The sequence below is a fragment of the Mustela nivalis genome (genome assembly GCF_964662115.1).
Source record: "Mustela nivalis genome assembly, chromosome: 20".
Classification (NCBI taxonomy): domain Eukaryota; kingdom Metazoa; phylum Chordata; class Mammalia; order Carnivora; family Mustelidae; genus Mustela; species Mustela nivalis.
In genome coordinates this window covers 5,866,457-5,889,240 of record NC_139039.1, presented here as the reverse complement: position 1 = coordinate 5,889,240, position 22,784 = coordinate 5,866,457, and the positions used below count along the sequence as shown (strand labels likewise).

The window sequence follows — 22,784 nt, the reverse complement described above, 5'->3', positions numbered from 1 at the left end:
GCCATTGTATTGCCTGTAAGGTGACTGTTACAGTATATTGTCTCTGCTCCTTTCTGATCTTCTACTTTTAGGTTCTCTCTTGGCTTAGAGGACCCCTTTCAATATTTCTTGTAGAGCTGGTTTATTGTTTGCAAATTCTTTCAGTTTTTGTTTGTCCTGGAAGCTTTTAATCTCTCCTTCTATTTTCAATGATAGCCTAGCTGGATATCGTATTCTTGGCTCCATGTTTTTCTCGTTTAGTGCTCTGAATATATCATGCCAGCTCTTTCTGGCCTGCCAGGTCTCTGGATAAGTCTGCTGCCAATCTAATATTTTTATCATTATATGTTACAGACTTTTCCTGGGCTGCTTTCAGGATTTTCTCTGTCACTAAGACTTGTAAATGTTACTATTAGGTGACGTGACGGGGTGTGGACCTATTCTTATTTATTTTGAGGGGCGTTCTCTGTACCTCCTGGATTTTGCTGCTTGTTCCCTTTGTCATATTAGGGAAATTCTCTCCAATAATTCTCTCCAATATACCTTCTTCACCTCTCTTTCTTTCTTCTTCTTCTGGAATCCCAATTATTCTAATGTTGTTTCATCTTATGGTGTCACTTATTTCTCGAATTCTCCCCTCATGGTCCAGTAGATGTTTGTCCCTCTTTTGCTCAGCTTCTTTATTCTCTGTCATTTTTCTTCTATATGGCTAATTCTTTCTTGTGCCTCATTTATCCTAGCAGTGAGAGCCTCCATTTTTGATTGCACCTCATTAATAGCTTTTTTGATTTCAACTTGGTTAGATTTTAGTTCTTTTATTTCTCCAGAAAGGGCTTTTATATCTCCCAAGAGGGTTTCTCTAATATCCTCCATGCCTTTTTCGAGCCCAGCTAGAACCTTGAGAATCATCATTCTGAACTCTAGATCTGACATATCACCAATGTCTGTATTAATTAGGTCCCTGGCCTTTGGTACTGCCTCTTGTTCTTTTTTTTTTTTGTGGTGAATTTTTCCGCCTTGTCATTTTGTCCAGATAAGAGTATATGAAGGAGCAAGTAAAATACTAAAAGGGTGGCAAATACCCCAGGAAAATATGCTTTAACCAAAGAAGAGATCCCAAATCGTGGGGGGGGGGGTGAGAAAGGGGATAAAAAGAGGTTCAGAAAAAAAAAAAAAGAAACAATTAAAAAAAGAAGACAAATAAAGAAAAAATATTAAAAAGAAAGAAATATATATATATATATATATATGAGATAAACTAGTTAAAAAACGTTAAAAAAGAGAAGGGTAAAAGTTAAAAAAACATTTAGCAGAAGAAGAAAACAAAATTGAAAAAAAATTAAATTAAGTGCGTGACTAAAGAATCTTGGGGAGAAAGCCATGAGTTCTGTGCTTTGCTTTCTCCTCCTCTGGAATTCCGCTGCTCTCCTTGGTATTGAACCTGCACTCCTTGGTAGGTGAACTTGGTCCTGGCTGGATTTCTTGTTGATCTTCTGGGGGAGGGGCCTGTTGTAGTGATTCTCAAGTGTCTTTGCCCCAGGCAGAATTGCACCGCCCTTACCAGGGGCCGGGCTGATTAATCCGCTCGGGTTTGCTTTCGGGAGTTTTTGTTCCCTGAGGGTTTTCCTTAGAGTTCCGGAGGACGGGAATGAAAATGGCGGCCTCCCGGTCTCTGGCCCAGAGGAGCTGAGCACCCGGACCCCACTCCTCAGTGCACCCTCAGAGAATAGCGTCCAATTACTCCCGTCTCCCTGGACTCTGGCCATGCTCCGAGCTCACCCAGGCTGCAACCGGTTCAAGGTAACCCCGAGCTGCGAGCTCACTCTTTGGCTCTGTCTCTGTAGCCGGCTTCCCCGTTCTAATACCTGCAAGCTCTGCGACACTCAGACACCCCCAATCCTTCTGTGACCCTGCGGGACCTGAGGCCACGCTGACCCCGCGTGGGCTTCACCCTGGTATTTAGCCTCTGGAGCAATGTCCCTCAGTGGAACAGACTTTTAAAAGTCCTGATTTTGTGCTCCGTTGTTCTGCCACTTGCCAGGAGCCGGCCCCTCCCCCACGGTCTATCTTCCCCTCACTTTGGATTCACTTCTCTGCCAGTCCTACCTTTCAGAAAGTGGTTGTTTTTCTGTTTCTAGAATTGCTGTTCTTCTTCTCTTTGATCTGACGATGGATTTGCAGGTGTTTGCAATCTTTAGATAAGCTATCTAGCTGATCTCCTGCTAGCTGAAGTAGTCTCATCCTGCTACTTCTCCACCATCTTGACTCCACCAAGAAATTAAATTTTTAATAAAAATATTCCCACAGTATAGTCACCATAGCTTCCCAATGAATTCTTCCTAAAATTATTTATTTATTTTTAAAGATTTTATTTATTTATTTGAGAGGGAGAGAGAGAGCACAAGCACAGGGAGTGACAGGCAGAAAGAGAAGCAGGTTCCCCGCCGAGCAAAGAGAGCTCAATGGGGAACTCATTCCCAGCACCCTGGGATCATGACCTAAGCAGGAGGCAGATGCCTAAATGACTGAGACACTCAAGCATCCCCTTCCCAATATTTAAATAAGAAGTAATAGCAGTTTACTACAAACTCATTCAGGGTTTAGAAAAGAGGGAAAACCTCTCAACTTGTTTAATGATATTAGCATAAAGTTGATGCCAAAACTAACAGGGAGATTACAGAATATCATGGAAGAATCTGTCTTAGAAACACACACACACACACACACACACACACACACCCCACACACAATATCCCTTAGCTATAAGGGTAGATGAAACAGTCATGTGGCAAGGGCTTTTTGCCCTCAATTCACTCATTAGAAAGAGAGCAACCTTGTGCTTACTGTGGTAGGGACAAGTATCTTGTTTACTGGAAAGAAGGCAGCATTGGTAGGAGACGAACCTTTCTAAAGTCACTCATATTATTAAAGCCACCAGGAAAGTAATGCTTTCTTTTTCAAAATTCATCATTATACTCTACTGGCAGTCCTCCGTGCCAGGCCTGTCTGTAGTAACTCAGAGAGATGGGAGAAGCAGAAGCCTGAGTCAGACACTGCTAAGTTCAGTCCTGGTTCTGCCATTTTTGGCAAGGGGATGTTCAGTTAGTTCTTTGGTCTCCCTTAGCCTTCGTGTTCTTGTATAAAATAATGGGTTAATGCTATTTATCTGAAGGTAGTTCAGGGGATTCAGTGAGAGGATGGATGTGAAAAGGCCTGTACCCGTGGAGAGGCAGAGAGTCTCCTGAAGCTGGAGATACTATATGCAAGACATATTTACGGAATTTGTGCCACTTAAAGTCATTATTCTCTACCATTTTCTATTTATTAACACATTTTCCTAAAAGACTTTCACTGACTGTTGCAGCTACCTGAAATGCATCTCTGTGTCCATCAGATGCCTATGGGTTAGAACACATTTGGTGCCTCTTACAACGTGCTAGTTAGAGAAACAATGGATAGACTGTCTGGGGTAGGTCAGCAGTGTCAGTATTCAATACAAGCATTCAGGGTGCCCCACAACAAATCAGAGAAAAATCTTCTTTTTTGAAGAATTACCTTGATAAAATCCTCTGGGGGCGGATTAGAGTACTAGCAAGTCATGAAAGGGGCTTTGACTCATGAGAAGGCATAAACTGAGGGAAGTCTGAGAGGCCATCACTAACTTGGGGCTTAAATTTCCTCACCTACTCTAGACCCCTGAAACCTCTATCTTTATAATAGCTTAGCAAAAAAAAAAAAAAAAAAAAAAGTCCTTGTCTGGAAAGCACCTTCCTCATACGCCTGCATAGAAAATTGTTACTAGTTCTTTTAGAATCACACACTTATTCCATCAAAAATATTTATGAAGCCCTTCATACATACTGAGTACTAACAAGACACCAAGGTTGTTAGGATGGTGAGCAAAATCAGACCACAACCTCATTTATGTGTTCAAGCTCAGGCTCTGTACAGATGTTCCTGTCAGTCTTGCCCTGGTTATTCCCTCCTGGGTACTCAAAGCTCTGGGTGTTCACAATATTAGAGAACAATCCCTGTGCTCACATGACTATTTCCCCAGCCTGGAAGGGAGCTAGCTCTGCAAGAGAAAGATCTAATTCAGTTCAGCTTTTCTTCCCCCGGGCACACCTCAGAGTCTGACATGTAGTGGGCACTCGATAAATGTTTGTTGACTGAATCATTCATTATTCATGAGGTCTTGATACAGTAAAATCTGTTGAATGATTCTGGTAATGATTATGAGAGAAATCAAAACAATTATACTTAGGAAAATTACATATTTTGAGGTTTTTTTTTTGTTTTTTCCTTTTTTATTAGATTTTCTCAGTAGTCCTAGCAGCGATTTTAAATACTTACAAAGCTAACATCACTGATCTTTTTTTAAAGATGCACAGTATAAATATAGTTGAAATTATGCCTGATAGCCTATTCTGGTTTAAAAACTATGAGAATTTGGGAGGAAAAACAGAACGAGCTGTCATTTAATTAGAAATAGCTATGCATTCAAATAACTTAAGATACCAGAGAATTTGTTAGGTTTCTGTACTAATCAACAATTTTCACCTAAAAATGGTAAGTGGTAGAAGATATTCATAGAATTTGACTTCACAACACCGAAGCCTGGCACATCTCCCAAACAGAAATAACATCGTTTCTTTAAAAACACTTAGAATAGATCTAAGAGTTTCCCAAAGTTTGTGAAAATGTGCTGAACTGTTCTTGAAAAAATTAAAGAATGAAAAGAAGCAGATGAAAGAGCCTGTCATTACTTGTGCTAAAAAAGGAGAAGCCATCTTTAAGTTGTGCTAGGCAGGTCCTAGAGGTTTCAGTGTAGATATCAGGGGAAATTTTGAGATAAAGAGATGTAGTTTCCATTGACTTATTTTGAAATAATTAAAATGTTTAGCCTTTTTTTCCCCCACCATGCTATAAATTATATACAAAAGGACAGAAGGGTAAAAGTATGAAAGTACCTACTTGGTCTGGTGTTTTGATCCTTTCAGATGGGCATGATACTGTTCTATGGAGTTTAGAGAGACACTGCAGATCGTACATCTGTAATTGCGCCTCAGACCTGTGGACAACAGACACACTTGATTAGCTGCATCCTTGCCATCACTACCTGAATGAACTCCAGAATCTCTAAAAAGTTCTGGGCAGAGTATCTAAAAGGGCATCTGGTCTACCCCACCAACACTTCAATCCTCCTTACAAAACCCGGCCAACGCTTCCCTTAGTAGAAGTTAGAAGCAGGTTGCTCCATTTCTGGATGCCTGAAATTATTAGGATGTGGCAAATTGAATGTAATTAAAAAAAAAAAAAAGTGTGGGGGGGAAGAACATGCTTCCTGAGATACAAAGTTTCTGGACATTTTGTAACCCAAACAAAGATAATACTACTTTTTTCTTAAGCATATAGACATGGTATGCTGTCATATCTATAAAGAAATTTGAGACCCCAGAGAAAAACTCTGTCTCGATTACTCTTTCAACCCTATTCCAATGGCAAAATCACAAATTCAGCTTTAGATCTCATTCACTGGAATTCTTCCAGGATCATCTTATAAAATGCAAATACCCAAGAGATGGATAATAATCTAATTCGCATAAAAGCTTACTTTCCACCAAAGAGTTTTTAAAAAAAAGTTATTCATTAATTTGTTTATTAATTTAATTCATTCAATTCATTCATTAATAAAGTATCAACTTTGGACCAGCCACTAGGGATTCCGAGATGAATAAGATGTTCTTTTCTTTCAAAGAGTTTAGTAAATATGCTGACTTCTTTATAATATTGATTCATCTAGTCAAATGTGTTAGAAAGTAGCTTTAATCAAACTTGAAACAGTTGCCACAGCTCAGAGACCCCATGAAATACATTCCTTCTGCTAGTGTGTCCCATCAGAGTAGAGAGAAAGGTAAACTGTGGGTCATGATCTGAAAGTTTGAATTTAAATCTTGGCTCCAGTCATTCCTGGTTGTATGATCTAGGGGAAATCATGCAATTTCTTCCTGGTCTCAACGTGAAGACAAAACCATTCACATCACAAGGCTGCTGTGAGAATTAGGCAAGTAAATATATTAAAATGCTTATCAAGTGACAGTTGTTATTAATTTTGCTCCAACATTCTATGTCTTACCATTGGAAAGCCAGAATTATAAACAGTTGTAGCATTTTATTCCCCCTGATGAATGCATAGCATTTTCTTTCTGAGAAACAAAATCGTTCTCATTTTTCTAAAAGGAAAATACACAGCATTGGTAGAATTATGTAACCTACAACCTGGGTGACTTTATATAAATTAGTTGACTTCTCTGGATTTCTCATTCCTTAAAGGATCGTGGGAAGGACTGAGCGAGATAATGCATGTATGAAAGAGTAGCTGTTATATAACAAGTGTTCAACATAAATTAGCTATTATTATAATTTCAAAGGGATATTAAAATAGAATTTTTTTCCTCAACGTCACAGAGGAAGCCCTAAGTTGAAGCCCAGTCCAAAACATCCAAAGGAAATAGTCAAGAATCAATTTCTAACCCAGAGCTGACTACCCACTACCAGTCTAAAAAAAGAGGTTGAAGAAGAAAAAAATAGGTTGAAGATTTCTTAAAGGAGCCATATTGTACTGTTTTACTTACCCTACTCCTTGTGAATTGGATGTGTCCTTCTCTCTCACCTCAAACCTATGGGAAAAGACTTCAGTGGAACTAACCCCTAAAGAGCTTCAGAAGTGCCTCCTTACACTTGGGAAGCCAGGTATTGGACTCTTGATACCCCCTGCAAGATTCAAAATTCCAGAGTCTGTGGCTAGTTAGCAACTTTGATGGCAAAGCAAGAAAGGTGGCAGGATTGGGCACGTATTCTCACAGCTTGCCAGAGTAAAAGATATGTGAGAGCTTCCCATAGACCCATGTGTGTCCTGTGTATGAGCAGAGCTGGTTTGGTGACGTTTAGGATATTGGTGCTGGAAGCAATAAGACCTCAGCAGAAAGATGCTAAAAATGTTCAGCTGGATATCTAGAGGCTTCATATTTCCCAGAGGAAATATGTAGCTCATATCAAGTAATGCTGAGTTCCTGAAAAGCCATGAAATCACCCCATGAGAAGAAGAGACATTTTGCAGCCTGTGCCAGATCAGGCAGCATCTACGCTAGCCTTGTCTGTTTATCTATCAAGTCAACTTTTGTCCCCCTCACCTTTATAACCTGATACCCTGCTTCCCACAGCCTTGAAGGAACCTGAGGCAACCTTCTGAGCTAAAGGGATAAAAAGCAAAACCCTAGAAGGAAAGCAAGAGCCCTCGTGGAGAAACAGAGAGGAGCCTATGGATCTTTCTTTTCTCACAAACAGGCAGCCCAAGCAGATCAGAGCAGAGAGAGGGGAAAAAACCCAACTTTTAATGAAGATTGGAGATACCTGAGAAATTGTTTTTCTATCCCGGATAGACCAATTAAAGGCATAGAACTTTTATGTATCTAGGAGTGAGAGTAAAAAATTATTTTCAGCATAAAAGAAAAGAAAAACAAAAAGAAAAAAAAAACAACCTATGCCACCATGAAGAGCTGTGCTTCCATCACCTTTCGACTTCACAGGTGTGCATGACTCAGAACGATGACTGTCGTCCCCAAACCCAGAGAACATAAGTTATCACAACCAGCATGTGAGCCGTTTGAATGCTTCTCTAGGGCTGGTCCATTCCTTCTTTTATGCATGGAGTCAGAATATGAAAACCAGCTTCAGGCCTTCCTTCCTGGGTTTTCCATCAATGTTGTCATAATAAACAGTAACTACTATTTCTACGGGTCCTCTTCAGACTACAGACTAATCAAAGTTTGCCTCATAACAAATGGAGGTTCAGCTTGGCAGCAGACATAAATATTTATGTTTAAAAATGGGCATTTTTAAGATCACCAACAAATCTAAAAAATATTCTGATCTGTGCTTTTCATTACAGTTCTCATGCTCTGCAGCCCAACAGAGGCGTGGGCAGGAAATAGCTGGCACTTTATTACGATGTAAACTACAGGAAGCATAAACCAGGAAGGCAGTGGGTATAAACAAGAACAAAGGCAGGGAAGGGGCCGAGGAGTCCTCCCCCACACATGACACAGTGTCCTTAGTGGGAAGTTAGGCCTTTATTAATGCTCAGTTGAAATCCTAATTAGTTTGGAATTATACAGCTCCTTTTTCCTCCGAGAACTAGAGAATCTTATTAAACAAAAATGCTAACTTTCTCATTCAACTCGTTTTCAGCGCAATACCATACTAAGAGCATCCCGAAACTTTTGCATACCTAAAGGTTATTTCTGCAGGATTGCTGGTATGTGTTGGAAAATTTAGACATGGCTGCAAGGAACTGGCAGTCCAGCTGGACAGAGAGCAAAGAGCAACAGTGCAAGGTAGATCATGGAAAGTACCATGGTCAGGAGTGGAAGGTACGGGATAGAGGAGGACACTGTTTCTAACTCAGAGAATCTGGGAAAGCTTCTTGAAGATGCATCACTTTTGTATTTATATTCTTAGCACAGTGTGTAAAACAGATGGTCCTGGAGTGTTTAGCAGTATGGGACTACTCAGTGTGTCTTTTCAAGTCTCACCAAGCCAGACTTCAATGCCCCTGCAGCTTCCCATGCATCCATTTTACATCACAGAAGCATCATCGCACCTTTATGACAATGCCAGGTGATTTTGCTGAACGCCAAGAGTGTAGGAGAGAATAAAATGGACCAAATAATTTTTGATGGAGCTAGGCAGTTTCAAAGTCAATAAAAAGTAAACAAATAAACACATTATTACATACTGTGAAGGTGTCACTCAGATGTAAACAGGCTAACGAGAGAGAAACAGGGAGGAAGGGTGGTTTTGGATGGTACGGTCAACAGAGTGGTCGAGAAGTGTGCAATGAAACCGGAGGGACGAGATTTCAGCTGTGATATGAAAGACTCGTTAGAGTTGTCCAGGGAGAGTGAGTAGTAAGCAGAGAGGGCCAGGGATAGAAACGGGCTCAGACTGTTCAAAAAACAAACAAACAAACAAACAAACAAACAAAACAAAGCAACTGCTAGCCCAGAATTCTATATTCTACAAAAATATCCTTCAAAACTGAAAGTGAATAAAAACATTTTCAATAAACGAAAACTAAGAGAGTAGTTTGCCAGCAGACGTAGGTTACAGAAAAGCTTATAAGGGTCTTTAGAGGGAAGGCAAATAGCACCAGATGTAGACTCAGATCTACAGGAAAAAATGAAGGATACCATAAATGATTAATATGTGGATATCCATCTTTTTTATTCCTCTAAATTTATTTGAAGACAGAAAACAAAAAAAACTCTAACATCATATTGTATATTATGGTGTTTATAATATATTTCTATGTGTTAAATGACAACATAGTACAAGAATGGATAGGAGTAGAACAATACTGCTAAAAGATCATATTTTACATAAAATGGTAAATATCAGTTATAAGTAGTGAGTGGTCATTCGAGGATGAATATTATAATCCCCTAGAAACAAACAAAGATATACAGCTAAACAGCCTATGGAAAGATTACATAGGATAATAAAAAACATTTGATTAACCCAGAAGAAGGCAGGAAAAGAAGAGAAAACAGATGGAAGAAATAGAAAATAGATAGCAAATGGTTTAGTTAAATTCAACCATATCGATAATTATATGTAAATGGACCAAACATTTAAAAGACAGAAATTGTCAGTCTAGATAAAAAGCAAGATTTAAATATATACTGGCTCCAGAGGTCTATTTTGTACACTTATAGGTTAAAAGTACAGGGACAGAAAAAGGCATACCATGCAAGCAATAAGCATACAGAGTGGAGGTGCCGTATTAATATCAGGCAAATAGATTTCAAGGTGAGAATTGCTGCCAGAGAGGAGGATGTTTTATAATGATAAAGTGAGAAATTCATTAGGAGAACCTAACAATTCTAAGTGGAATTTAGCTAAGAATAAGGCTTATGGATACATGAGACAAGAACTGGTAGAAAGAGAGGAAGAAATAGTTGATAGAGCAGTAAGACAAAAAAAGTCACTAAAGTTTAAAAAATCTAAATAAAACTATCACCCACTTTGTACTTATTGATATTTATGGAACACTACATTCAATAATTGCAGAATACACAAACTTTTCAAGTCTATATAGGAAGCAAACTAAAGGAATGTGATGGGCCATTAAAAAATTGTACTAAATTTCAAGTAATTATATTTTGTAGAAAGGTTTCTTTGACTTGCAATTGAAATAAATAAATAACGGTGGTATTTATAAAAAGAACTAAAGTTTTATAAATAACCTGTGCTTAAAGAAAAAAAATCCAAATGGAAATTAGGAAATATTTTGAATTCAGTGATAATGACAATACTACACATATTAATCAGTTAATCAGTCTTTAATCAGTTTTTAGAGGGATAGCTTCATATCCAAAAGGAAGAGAGGCTCAAAATCAACAGTCAAAATTTAAATCCTATGAAACTAGAAAAAAACAATACCAAATAATATCAAATAGTATTAAACCAAGTAGAAGAAGAGAAGAAATAATAAAGGGAAGAAATCAATAAAATAGAAACAAATAACAGAATAATTAACAAAACCCCAAGTCTGCTTTTTAGAAAGGATTAATACATGTATCAGGGCAAATCTGTCATAGGTTATAAAAAACAAGGAACATAAATTATGAAAATAAAAGAATTGTTATTAATTCAGGTCCTGCAGGCATTTTAAAAAGATAATAAGAGAAAGAATATTATGAACAATGTTATGCCAGTAAATCTGACAAAGTATACGAGATGGACAAATGTCTTTAAAAATTCAATTTACCAAAGCTAACACATGATGAAATATAAAATCAAGATAGCCATTTATCTATTAGTGAAATTGATTTTCTTGTCCAAAATTCTCCCACAAAGAAATCTCTAGAATCAGAAAGTTCTTTGGACAATTCTACCAAACATTAAATGATTTCATAATATCACTTACACAAACTCTTTTAGTAAACAGAGGAAGAAATATTTCCATACTCATTTTTGAGCCAACATAACACCAATAAAAATTGTGATAGTCTCTAAAAGACAATAAAATTGCAAACCAATATTTGTCATGAATACGACCAAAAAAATCCTTTAAAAATTAGAAACACATAACAGATATAGATGTGTGTGTGTATATGTACACAAATCAGTTCCATCATAACCAAGTTGTTTATTCCAGGAAGTTAAGAGTAGTATGACATTTAAAACTCAAGTAATATAATTCACTACATTAACACACAAAATGAGAAGATAATATAGTCCTAATAGGTGCAGAAAAAAGCATTTGACAAATGTTGATGTCCATTAATGATCAAAATTCTTAACATAGTAGAAAAATGTTTTAATTTAATAAAGAACATCTATCAAAAACCTACAGCTAACATATTAAACGCTGAAATATTGGACAGTTTCCTAAAATCAGAATAAAACCAATTGGTATTACAACGTTGCCATTTGTATACAACGTTGCACCAGAGATTTGAGGCAGTGCCGTTAAAAAAAAAGAAAGAAAAGAAAGGCCTGCAGATTTGGAAATGAAGAAGTAAAACTGTCTTTATTCATGGAAGATTATGGTTTAAAAAAATGTCCTAAGAGACCTACAAAATAACTGCTAGATTAAGTGAGTTTAGAAAGGTAACTTGACACAAAGCCAGTAGTTTAAAAAAAAAAAAAAAGGCATTCTTAAAATGGTTTCAAACAACTGGAAAGTAAAAATGAAAAATACCACTATAATAGTATCAAAATATTTTAAAACATTTAAGAATAAAAGGAATAAATTTAGCAAAAGCTGTACAAGACTGAGAACTACAAAACTTGGTTGAGAGAAATTAAGAGCTACCTAAATAGTGACCGATTACACCATATTCATGAACCAAAAGAATCGTTACTATTTAATATATCAGTTCTCCTATAGATTCCATGCAAACTTGGTCAGAATTTCAACAGGCTCTTTATAGAAACAGACAAGTGTATTTTAAAATGTGTGTGGAAATCTAAGTACCTAAAGTGGACAAAACAATTTGAAAAAAGAAGATTCTGAGGACTCACACTTGAGGATTTCAAGATTTACTACAAAAGTTGGTGTGATCATAACAGTGTGGCATTAGCCTCAGGATGAATAAATTGTATCAATGGAACACAACATAGAGTCTAGAACTAGAACTAGAGGTACACACAAAAAGTCAATTGATATTTTTTCCAATTTTGTTAAAATATAATTGACATATGTCCCTACAGAAGTTTAAGATGTACCCTATAATGACTTGACATACATATATTGTGAAATGATCACCTAAATAAGGTTAGTTAACACCCATCATCTCATATAGACTAAAAAAAATAAAGAAAAGAAAAAAGAAAAAATAGATTTTTCTTATTATGAGAACTTTCAGGATCTATCTTTTTAGCCACTTTCAAATATACCATGTAGCTGTGCTAACTATAGTCATCATGTTGTACATTTCATCTCTAGTAGTTATTTATTTTAGAACTAGAAATTTGTACCTTTTGACTACTTTCATTGATTTTCAATAAAGGTGTCAAGCCAATTTAATGGGGGAAAGAAGGCTTTTTCAACAAACAGTGCTAGAACAACCAGATAAATGTAAGAAACAAAAAGATGAGCATCAACCTCTGCCTTACAGCACACATTAAAAATTAAGATTAATTATAGATTTCAATGCAAAAGCTAAAACTATAAAGCTTCTAGGAAAATATAGGAGAATAGCTTTATGAACTTGGCATAGGCACAGATTTCCTAGGGAACAAAACACACTGAACATTAAAAAAATGATAAATTGGATCTTACAAAAATGAAAGTATCTGCTTATAAAAAAAAATAAAGAAAGAAAACAAAAAGGTGAGTCACATCCTAGGGGGGAAAATATATATATATATTTGGAATACTTAATATCTGATACAGCACTTGTGTCCAGAACATGTAATTAACTCTTACATACATGACAATAATAAAAATACACAACCCAGTCTTTCAAAGGACAAACTACTCAATCAGATTAGTCATAAAATAAGATATAAAAATGATCAATAAGCATATGAAAAGGTGCTTAGCATCATTTGTCACCAGGGAAATAAAAATCAAAAGAACATCTAAATTCTATCTTATGCCCACAACCAATGATAAAATAAAATAAAACAACAATACCAAATGTAAATACCCCATGTAGAACAACTGGAATTCTCATACCTTCTGGAGGAGACTGCAAAAATGGTAAAACTGTCAGTCTCTTATAAAGTGAATCGGATATTTACCCTAAGACTCAGAAACTCTATTCCTAGACTATTTATGCTCAGCATGTAAAGCAAGACTTGTATGAGAATGTTTATAGCAGCTTTATGTCTAATGGCCAAAGTCTCAAAACAATCTAAATGCTCACCAATACGGATTGATAAGCAAATTATGATACACTCATATAATGGAATAATACCCAAGAACCAAAACAAAAACAACAAAAAACCCCAAATAGAACAAAAACCTAATTTATGTAAAGACATCAATGAGTCTCAGAAATATAACCTGTAGGTAAGGAATTCAGATACAAAGAAACACATACTGTATGACTTCACTCCTACAAAGTTAAATAACAGCAAAGCTATACTCTAATAACAGAATTCAGAACAGCGTTGTCTTTAGGGAGTGGATTGACTGGAAGAGGGCACAAGACAATTTTCCAGAGCCAAGTACTTGGTTGGGATGGTAGTTTTAGGGCATATTCATTTACCAAAATTCACAGATTGGATACCCAAGATCCTCACATTTCATTTTATTAAGAAAAGTTAACAGTTGTGGTTCTAACCAAAAACCTCAGCAAACTAGAGACTCAAGTTTTGCCAGTTTCTGTTCCTCCTCATTTACACCCTACAAATTCTATTGTTTCACATTACTAGAAAGTAAATTTCATTTTCCTATTTATGCTTTGATAACCTTATAGGACGCCAAGAAATATTTCCATATGTTCTGTATTACAGTGCTTACTAAAGCTGAGACCATTTTGAAAGATGATTAATAATACAAAAGTAAAAAAAAAAAATAAGACATTTGGCCTTGAATTATTTCTTTCTCCTCTATTTCATACACATTCATTAATCAAATGGTCCTCTAAATGGATTTGTCATCTTCCAGCATAAAAAATAGTTGCTAATACTTATATTATGTATGCCATACATAAGCCCCATTGTGCTCACTTTACCTATTTACTCTTTGCAACACCCTATGAGCAGACACTACCATTATCCTGATTTAAAGATGAGTAAATTGAGTAAAGACTTACTCAAAATCACAGAGCTGGCTGGAGACATAGCTGGATTTTGAACCCATGTATTCTGTTCAGGAGTCAATCTCCTAACTGTTACTCATTCTGCCTCCCGTGACAGGTGACTGGGAATGAAGTCACAGAAAGGCTCTTTAGGGCTTATCTAGTCCAGAGGTCTTCACACTGGCCACTAGAGGATCAAGTACAAGCTGTTAACAAATTCCAGGTGACTGTGATTCAATAAATTCAGAGTGGAACCTAGAAATCTACATTTTCTAAAGTTCCCCAAGGTGCAAGTTTTCGAGAAACCAATGGTATGGTCCAAATCCCCATGGTATGGACACATGAAGTTTTTTTATAAGCAGAATTGTTTGTTTTGACTTGCACTTGAAGGTGTTCTTTTTTAAATATGGCTGACTTCAGGCACTGGCCTCATTTCTGCTTTGTGCACAAGTTTATTACCATCTCTTCAAATACATCAGATTCTTTTTTTTTTAAAGATTATATTTATTTATTTGACAGACAGAGATCACAAGTAGGCAGAGAGGCAGGTAGAGAGAGAGAGAGGAGGAAGCAGGGTCCCCGCTGAGCAGAGAGCCTGATGTGGGGCTCAATCCCAGGACCCTGGGACTATGACCTGAGCTGAAGGCAGAGGTTTTAACCTACTGAGCCACCCAGGTGCCCCAAATACATCAGATTCTTGAGGAAAGTTATCATGTCCCCTAAGGTTCTGTGTACCAGGTTGAAATTCTATTGGCACTTAAACAATATCCTTCATTATAATATAGTTTCAAATTTCCAGCATGGTCTCTATCATTACCTTCTGAATGGCATTTCCTGTTTGTTGATGGCATTTTTAAGCTATAAACTTCAAACTGAAGACCAAGTCTCTAGTGTGGTTTCATCACTACACAATATATAGCAGAATGGTCATAGCCCTTTCGCACCATTAATTCTAACAATACTTTTAAAGCTTTGAGAGAGAGAGAGAGAGAGAGTGTGTGTGTGTGTGTGTGTGTGTGTGTGTGGCAACAATGACCCATTGTCATTTCCACACAGGTTTCTGCTAAGTCTTTTCCACACAGGTTACTGCTAAGCCTAATTTTCATTTCCTTGAATTTTATGTTTGATCATTTAGATGTTCCTGCTTATCCCCATTAAGCTCCATCTCAATAAATTCTACCTATTCCTCTGGGGATAGAAAATATAATGTAGTTCTTGTATCAATTCTGATTGGTTGGTAGTGATTGCCAGAGTGCTATGAAAAGATTACGAGCCCTCCTTCCAGATGATAAAGGAAGATCACCATCATCTACTAGGCATGTCTGTCATTGATGAGGGGTAGAGGGCCAGTGGTGTGCTTTTGATGTCTGTATCATTCCAGCTCCAGCATATTAACACAAATCATAGAAAATTCGGGCCAAGGAATATTTTGGCAAACCAGGAAGTCATCAAAATGTAAGTGGTAGTTAAAACTGTAGCAATGGTTAGATCATCTATGGAGATGGTATAGGTAAAGGGAAGATAATATAGAAGTTAGAATTTCTTGACGTCAGAGCACTGATGACCTGATATCTCACCCTGACACACAGGGTAGGAACCAGGTCCGTGGGTATCTCCTGCTCCCACTGGATCTCCACTTTTCGTGTCCCTGAATCCAGGGCCAGATGTGGGTGTGGGAAGCTGGTGCCAGGTCATGCATATCTTTGAAGCTGGAGCACCAACACTCAGACACAATCTCAGTTCCTCTTTTCCCTCCTGAGTAGTTTATCTTTGCTCTTCCCTATCTCACAACCATTTTTCCTTACTGGTCAGCTGGTCCTGCTGATTTCAGGTCCAACACGAGATGCAGAAGAAATGGCTTTACGTCCACTGCCTCACCACTTGCCATAATTACATAAATTCTGATTCTTACAATGAGTTCCTTACTCTATACCAATCATGGTGCTTGTACTCTTCTGATCAAATCCTAACTTCAAGAGGTGGTATTGAGAAAGCAGAGGGAAGAAAGCGTTTCTGGGAAAGTGAAGAAGTCACTATTGTCATATATTTTTTTTAAATTTAGGAATTATTAAACATGATCCTATTTAATGATTTAGTAGTAATAATTTAATAATAAGGTTGTTGCCTTATGAACATTGTTAGCCCAATTTACAGATGAGAAAACCATAGTTTAAAGACATTAAGATCATAGAATTAAGAAGTGGAAAAGGTAGATCTGTATCCATCTATTTCTGATTTCAAAGCTAGTGACCTTGATAACTGCATTAGCGCTTTTATTAGAAAAATGGAGGTAAGAGAAGGAAAGTAGAAGATTCCTGCTTCTAAAAAACAGACACACACACATACACACACACACACACACACACACAGACACACACACACACACAGATAAAATTTGAAACTTATTATGTAAAATAGATAAAGCACAGCTGCTCTAGTCAAAATGGGAATTAGGGGGCTCAAACACCAGTCAGTTTCCCAACACAGTACAAGCATAGCACTTAGGGTGTAAGGGACGGTGTGGGCTCTGTAAAGCAGAGTTGGACAACCACTGCATTCTGTCATGCTACCCCTCACAAAGATAACATGAGGAACGTACATGCCTGTACGTCCAACACTAGACTCACACTATAGAATGTCTCTTCCCTGTGAGTTTAAGCCAAGAAGACTTCACGAGGGTCAGGGTTTGATGCAGTCCTGGTTAAAGGAGAGCCTATGTTCCTCCCTCCTACAGACATTACTGTGTATAGGATACTTAAATGCTTAGCTTTCTGAATTCATACCATTGCCCATGGGCTAGACTGCAGGGTACCAAACAGTCAATTAAACAAAGAACACACATTTTCTAAAACAACTCTTTCTCTGCTTAAATAGTATATATGCAAAGCCTTGAAAATGGAATCAGAACGCAAATGGCTTTGCATCTTCAAAAGCTATTTCCAAGCAAACAAAACCTAAAGCTATGAAATAAATTTATTCTCAGTAATTAAAAGACAATTTCAGCCATGTTGGATGCCTGACCCAAGAAAGGACTGGAAAATTGTCACCCTACTGGGAAGAGTCAGAAGGGACAGAGTAGTTTATTCTAAATATTAAAAATCTGCTTTATTAGAAAAAGGTTTAGACATTTTTCTACATGGCAGAGGATAGATACATTTTCATGCTCTGAGCATATCAGCCCCCATACAACCTTGATCTTAGCCTTAGAGGTTATCATTACTATTATGATAATACCCAAAGGATTAAACTGGTTTTTCTTTTATTTCTGTGAGCTGAATTAAATGTTAAGAAAACAGAAATAAAACTGATCTGAAACAATCTATTATTTGAATTGTACTCAAGTGATTTTTAAAAATACCTTCTTCCTGGTCTGGATCTTGATGTACTACAAATGGAAATTCACAGAACATGAAATGTGCCTTTTCCTTGGAGTCCCACATCCACGGAGCTCTGTGGATATAAACAACTAATAACATAGCTGCATAGCTGGGGCATTTTTTTTTTTTTTTTTTTACATAAAGTGTTTTCATAAAATTTATTTTTTCCTACAACACAATTGCTGATTACATTACACTTAAACTAGCCTATACTCCTAACATGAAGTTATAAGTTATGGCATCAAATTAAACAATGGGTTAAATGAAGGCTCAAATACGCATTTGTAACCCATAAGGTATGTAGGAAAGCACAGATACACAGATCTTCCCTTCTCCTCTGTCCTGCAGGGGTGCCTCTCCACACCATCTCTCATTTCTTTCCACGGGCTCAGGATCACAGGCTGCTGTGATTTCCCTGAAGAATTGTCAGTAGTGCTATTAGGGTCACAGCTGTTAAAGAATCATGGTACTGACATTTTAGGTGCATCAGCCGAGGATACAGAGATTGTCAACTCTTTCAGACATCTGCTGGAAGTCCAAATGCCTCGTTAGCAACACTTGCTCTGGAGCTCTACCAGCTCCCTGGTCAATCAAAAGGCCCCAGGAAGCAAGAGAAGCTTTGGTGGCCATCTCTAAGACATCTCGCCCCCGAAGGATTCAAAGGTGAAGTAGGAACAGCAGAAGTGTCCTAATTGTCTGTATGTCCTTTGAATCACTTTGTGAATGAGATTGTGCTCTTTCCCTCTCTATCACGTACACACAATCCAGCCATTAGGTATAGGGATATAATCTTTGGTGTCCTTCTAGTTCTTTTGTTAGTTAATCCTGGCTGCTTGTAGACATCCATCTCCAAAGGCCAAGTCTTTATCTTACTTTGAGCAGACAACCTGCGTTATGTTGAGCAGAGATGTTTGAAACTAAAAAGTCTTCAACACGTGAAGAAAATAACTTTAAAGGTGGAATTTCTTGTCTGGCCAGGTGGGTGGAAGACACCTTTTATGAAGTCAGTGGCCTTGAAATCACAAACGCCGAAACTACCTGTTCTACTTTCCCCTGACACATACCCTGACACATGCAGCCCCACTGTGACCGGAGGAAGTGACTTTTCTCCAGGACACACGGCAGGAGAGCTCCCTATTTAATACCATTGTCCAGCGGCCTTACTCTTTATAGAAACGTGCCCGATCTTGTTTGAGTCATAATGTCACAGAGGGTAGCAAAATGCACAACTGACAGAGTGAAGAAACATGATTTTAGAAAAAGAAAACATTGTGAAAAATCTAGGAAAGACTGACTCAGTAGTTCTCAAATACACTGGAGCCTAAGAATATAGGAAGCAAATGACATCGATCATTCTCAGGAGGCTGGGAACTGTACTTTTCCTCTTTGAATCTATACTTGTTATTTAAACCTCAGAAGTCTCCATTCCCTCATCAGTAAGTTGGAGATAATAATTGTACCTACCTTAGAGAGTTTATATGAAAAGTGAAAAAGTTAATATAGGCGAATAACAACACAACAGCTCAATAAATGTAAACTACAACCCTTATTTTTAATAATGACAATTCTTTGCCTTGGAGAAAAATACAGCCCTAATTCATGAATGAGAGAGTCATAATAATTTAATATTCTGAAATAATTCTCTTTTTTAGAATTCTGAGGCGTATCCAAATTATTCTGGCAAGCTTCCTTCTCTACCGATGCTATTTATACACGTCTTTTTTGACAGATCAAATGCTTCCTTATACACTAATCATCCTATATATTTGCTTGGCACAGAGTTGAACTGAAAATTATCTCTATTCTTCATTTAAAAAATTTTTTTGAAAATATGGAAGATATGACATTCCATGAACTGCTTCTTAGAAAGCTGTTGACACAGTGGATCTCAATATATTTTCCCTGCTTTGTTCCTAAATTGAGTGATGGAGGCTATTGAATAGGTAATTAGCTAAGTTCATAAATTAGATAAAAAAGAAAATGCAGAAGGGTATATTGGAAGCCGTGTAATTGCATCTTTTTTATTGTTAAAGAGTGCACTTGAGGATCTATCTGAAGGCTTGGGTTTTTTCTTTTGCTAACAGCCTCTGTAAACAATGCCATTTGTTCTCTAGAGTCCTTGAAAATACTGAACAGGCAGTGGCTCTGGTGAGAGTGGCAATTCCTTTCCAGTTGCTCAAACTGACTTCCCAGTAGACCTGGATGTATCTAAATAGAATATCTATCATCTATCATCTATCTTCTATTATCCACATACCTGCATAATGATATATGATACAATATGACATGATATGCAATATCATTTAAGGATGCACTTTTACAAAATCACCTACTTGCTAAAACTTATTTATAATCCCCGAATCAATACTGGCAATGCTCTGTGGTCATTCACAGACATGTACAGAGAAGCCCACATGCATGTTCCCAAAAGAGGCTGAACAGACTACACTCTGCCTCCTTGTTTCAGCTGTCCCACCGAGGCAACCAGAGGGTGGAGATGGCAGGGACCAGCCAGTGCAGTCCAACAAATCCAGTTTCAGAGCCAGTTGATGCATTTGAATCCTAGCTCCAACACCTGTTAGTGGGACGGCCTTAAGTCCTTAACGCCTTCATGATAACAAGAAAATAGAGTCTGCTGGTATGCGTGATTTGTTGAGAAGAATATAATCTGAGATGTGTGTACAGACAAATGTACGTTTCCCCTGGGAGCGGTGGTTCAGTAGTGGCTCCGTCAGTATTGGGGTGGAGGAATTTATAGAATAAGTAGTGTGGCTAAAGAGAATTGACTGTATACACTGGCAGGGGGAGGTTGAGACAATGTGAGGATCTGCAGGCCACTGCAATGGAGAGCTCAAAAAGCATAAAATGCCAAAAATGAGGTTAGACTAGCCCCTACTCCCCCCACCCCTAAAGAAGAAAAGCAGGAAGAATTTTACTTAAAATGTCTGTGTGTGTAAAACCAAGCTTTTTGCTTTCCGTTCCGAACCATTCCTCCCACACCGCTCTGCTTTCCAGGCTGCTCAGACTCAAACGTGGAGACCCAGCCTCCAAGCTTCTCTCCACCCCATCCGGCTCCACAGCCTGGGCTTTCCTGCAGGACCGGCTCCGTCCTCAAAATACATCTAACATCTAGTTTTACATTTTTTAAAAACGTAAATTGTTTTGGGGGCGTCTGGGGGTACTTACTGGGTTAAAGTCTCTACCTTTGGCTCAGGTCATGATCTCGGGGTCCTGGGATCCAGCCCGGCATCGGGCTCTCTGCTCAGCGGGGAGCCTGCTTCCCTTCCTCTCTCTGCCTGACTCTCACCTACTTGTGATCTCTCTCTCCCAGCTCCTCCATCAAATGAACAAACAAACAAACAAACAAACAAGTGCAAATTGTTTTGATTGTGGTAAATACACATAACGTAAATGTGCCAACTTGACCATGTTGAGGTGTATAGTTCAGTGGCATGAAGAGTGTCCACACTGCCATGCTGCCCTTGCCACCCTCCTATGGGACTCTTCTCATTTCATAAGACAGAATTCTGCACCCACAGCAGCACCCCTTCCCCTCTGTGCCAGCATCTCGCAACCACTGTTCTACTTCCTATCTCTAAATCTGAGAGTGGATCCACACAGTATTTGTCCTCCGGTGATTGGCTTTTTCCATCCTTAGTTTCATCCGTGTTGAAGCCTGTCAGTCTCCTTCCTTTTCAAGGGTGCATACTATTCCATTTGTGCGTGTATACATTTTGTTTTCCCATTCATCCACCAAGAGAAACGCATTACTTCAACTTCTGCCTAGAGTGAATAATGCGGCCGTGAGAGTGGGTGTACCCTTCTTCGTTTGAGTCCTTGCTTTCAATTCTTCTGGGTAGATACCCAGAAGCAGAATATCTGGATAAAATAGACTCCAAATCCACTCCTGACACCTCTGCTGCTACCACCTTAGACTTACCCCTAATTGTTTCCCATCTGAATGATCACAATTGGTGTCTACCGTCCCTCTGGTGCTGCTCTTTTCCCTTCCTTAGTTCTCACTACAGAAGTCAGAGTGATCCTACAAATATGCCGGTCCAACAGCTTCCCATCACACTCTGATGATGGGCCAGAGTCATCTCAATGGCCTCACACTTTCAGGCTGACCTGACCTGCCCGCTTGCCTCTATGCCTCACCTCCTTTGACCCCACCCTTAACTCAACCCCCTCCCCGCGCCTCCCCCCGCCCTGCCCCGTCTGCTCACAGCCAGTTCTGTGCATGGCTTGTCCTCAGCCACCTCAGATCTTCATTCAAGTGTCATCCTCTCTAGGAAGCTTTCACTGACAGCTCTGATTACTCTGCAAGGCTCCTCACCTCAGCCCCCCACATCATTCCCCTCAGCTTTCTTTTTAGTACTTAGCAGCATCTAATATATTATATATTTTACTTTTTAAAATAATTTTCTGGGGGCACCTGAGTGGCTCAGTGGGTTAGAGCCTCTGCCTTCGGCTCAGGTCATGGTTTCAGGGTCCTGGGATCGAGCCCCGCATCGGGCTCTCTGCTCAGCAGGGAGCCTGCTTCCCCCTTCTCTCTGCCTGCCTCTCTGCCTACTTGTGATCTCTGTCTACCAAACAAATAAAGTATTTTAAAAAAATAAATAAAATAAAATAATTCTCTGAAATGCTGCATTAAAATCTAACCTTCAAGAAGGCATATAGTTTTGTCTTTCTATTTGCCAAACTCAGAGGAGTGTCTGATACATAGTGCCACTCAGTAAATATTTTAATGGACAGATGGATGTATGAACAACAGAGATGAATAACCATTAAAAGGTAATATAGAAACCAACAATGCACTGTATGCTCATTAACTAAAATTTAAATTAAAAAAAATAATAAATAAAAGGTAATACCAATAAGTTGAACACTGGAGAAATGCTTAATCTTTAGAGAAATATCCAAATGATCCTTTCTTTTTTGATTTCCTGGATGGGAAAACTCACGTAACTCTTATGTGAATTTCATGCCTATTTTTTCTTTCTAAGATCTTGTTTATTTACTTGAAGGGGAGAGACAGAGAGAGAGCACAAGTGGAGCAGGGGGAGGGAGAAGCAAGCCTTCTGCTGGGAGGACCCTGGGATCAAGACCT

The 22,784-nt window shown here is 38.2% G+C and overlaps 1 protein-coding gene across 3 annotated transcripts in view; it reads right to left on the bottom strand.

Annotated features, from left to right (window-relative positions):
* Window positions 1–22,784, bottom strand: part of ZMAT4 (zinc finger matrin-type 4) — a 382,160-nt gene that overhangs the window by 75,780 nt on the left and 283,596 nt on the right. For all 3 annotated transcript variants that reach the window (XM_082715041.1, XM_082715042.1, XM_082715043.1), the window contains exon 6: window positions 4,954–5,050. In XM_082715041.1, coding sequence (XP_082571167.1) covers window positions 4,954–5,050 — 97 coding nt within the window. The remainder of the gene's footprint in view (window positions 1–4,953; window positions 5,051–22,784) is intronic.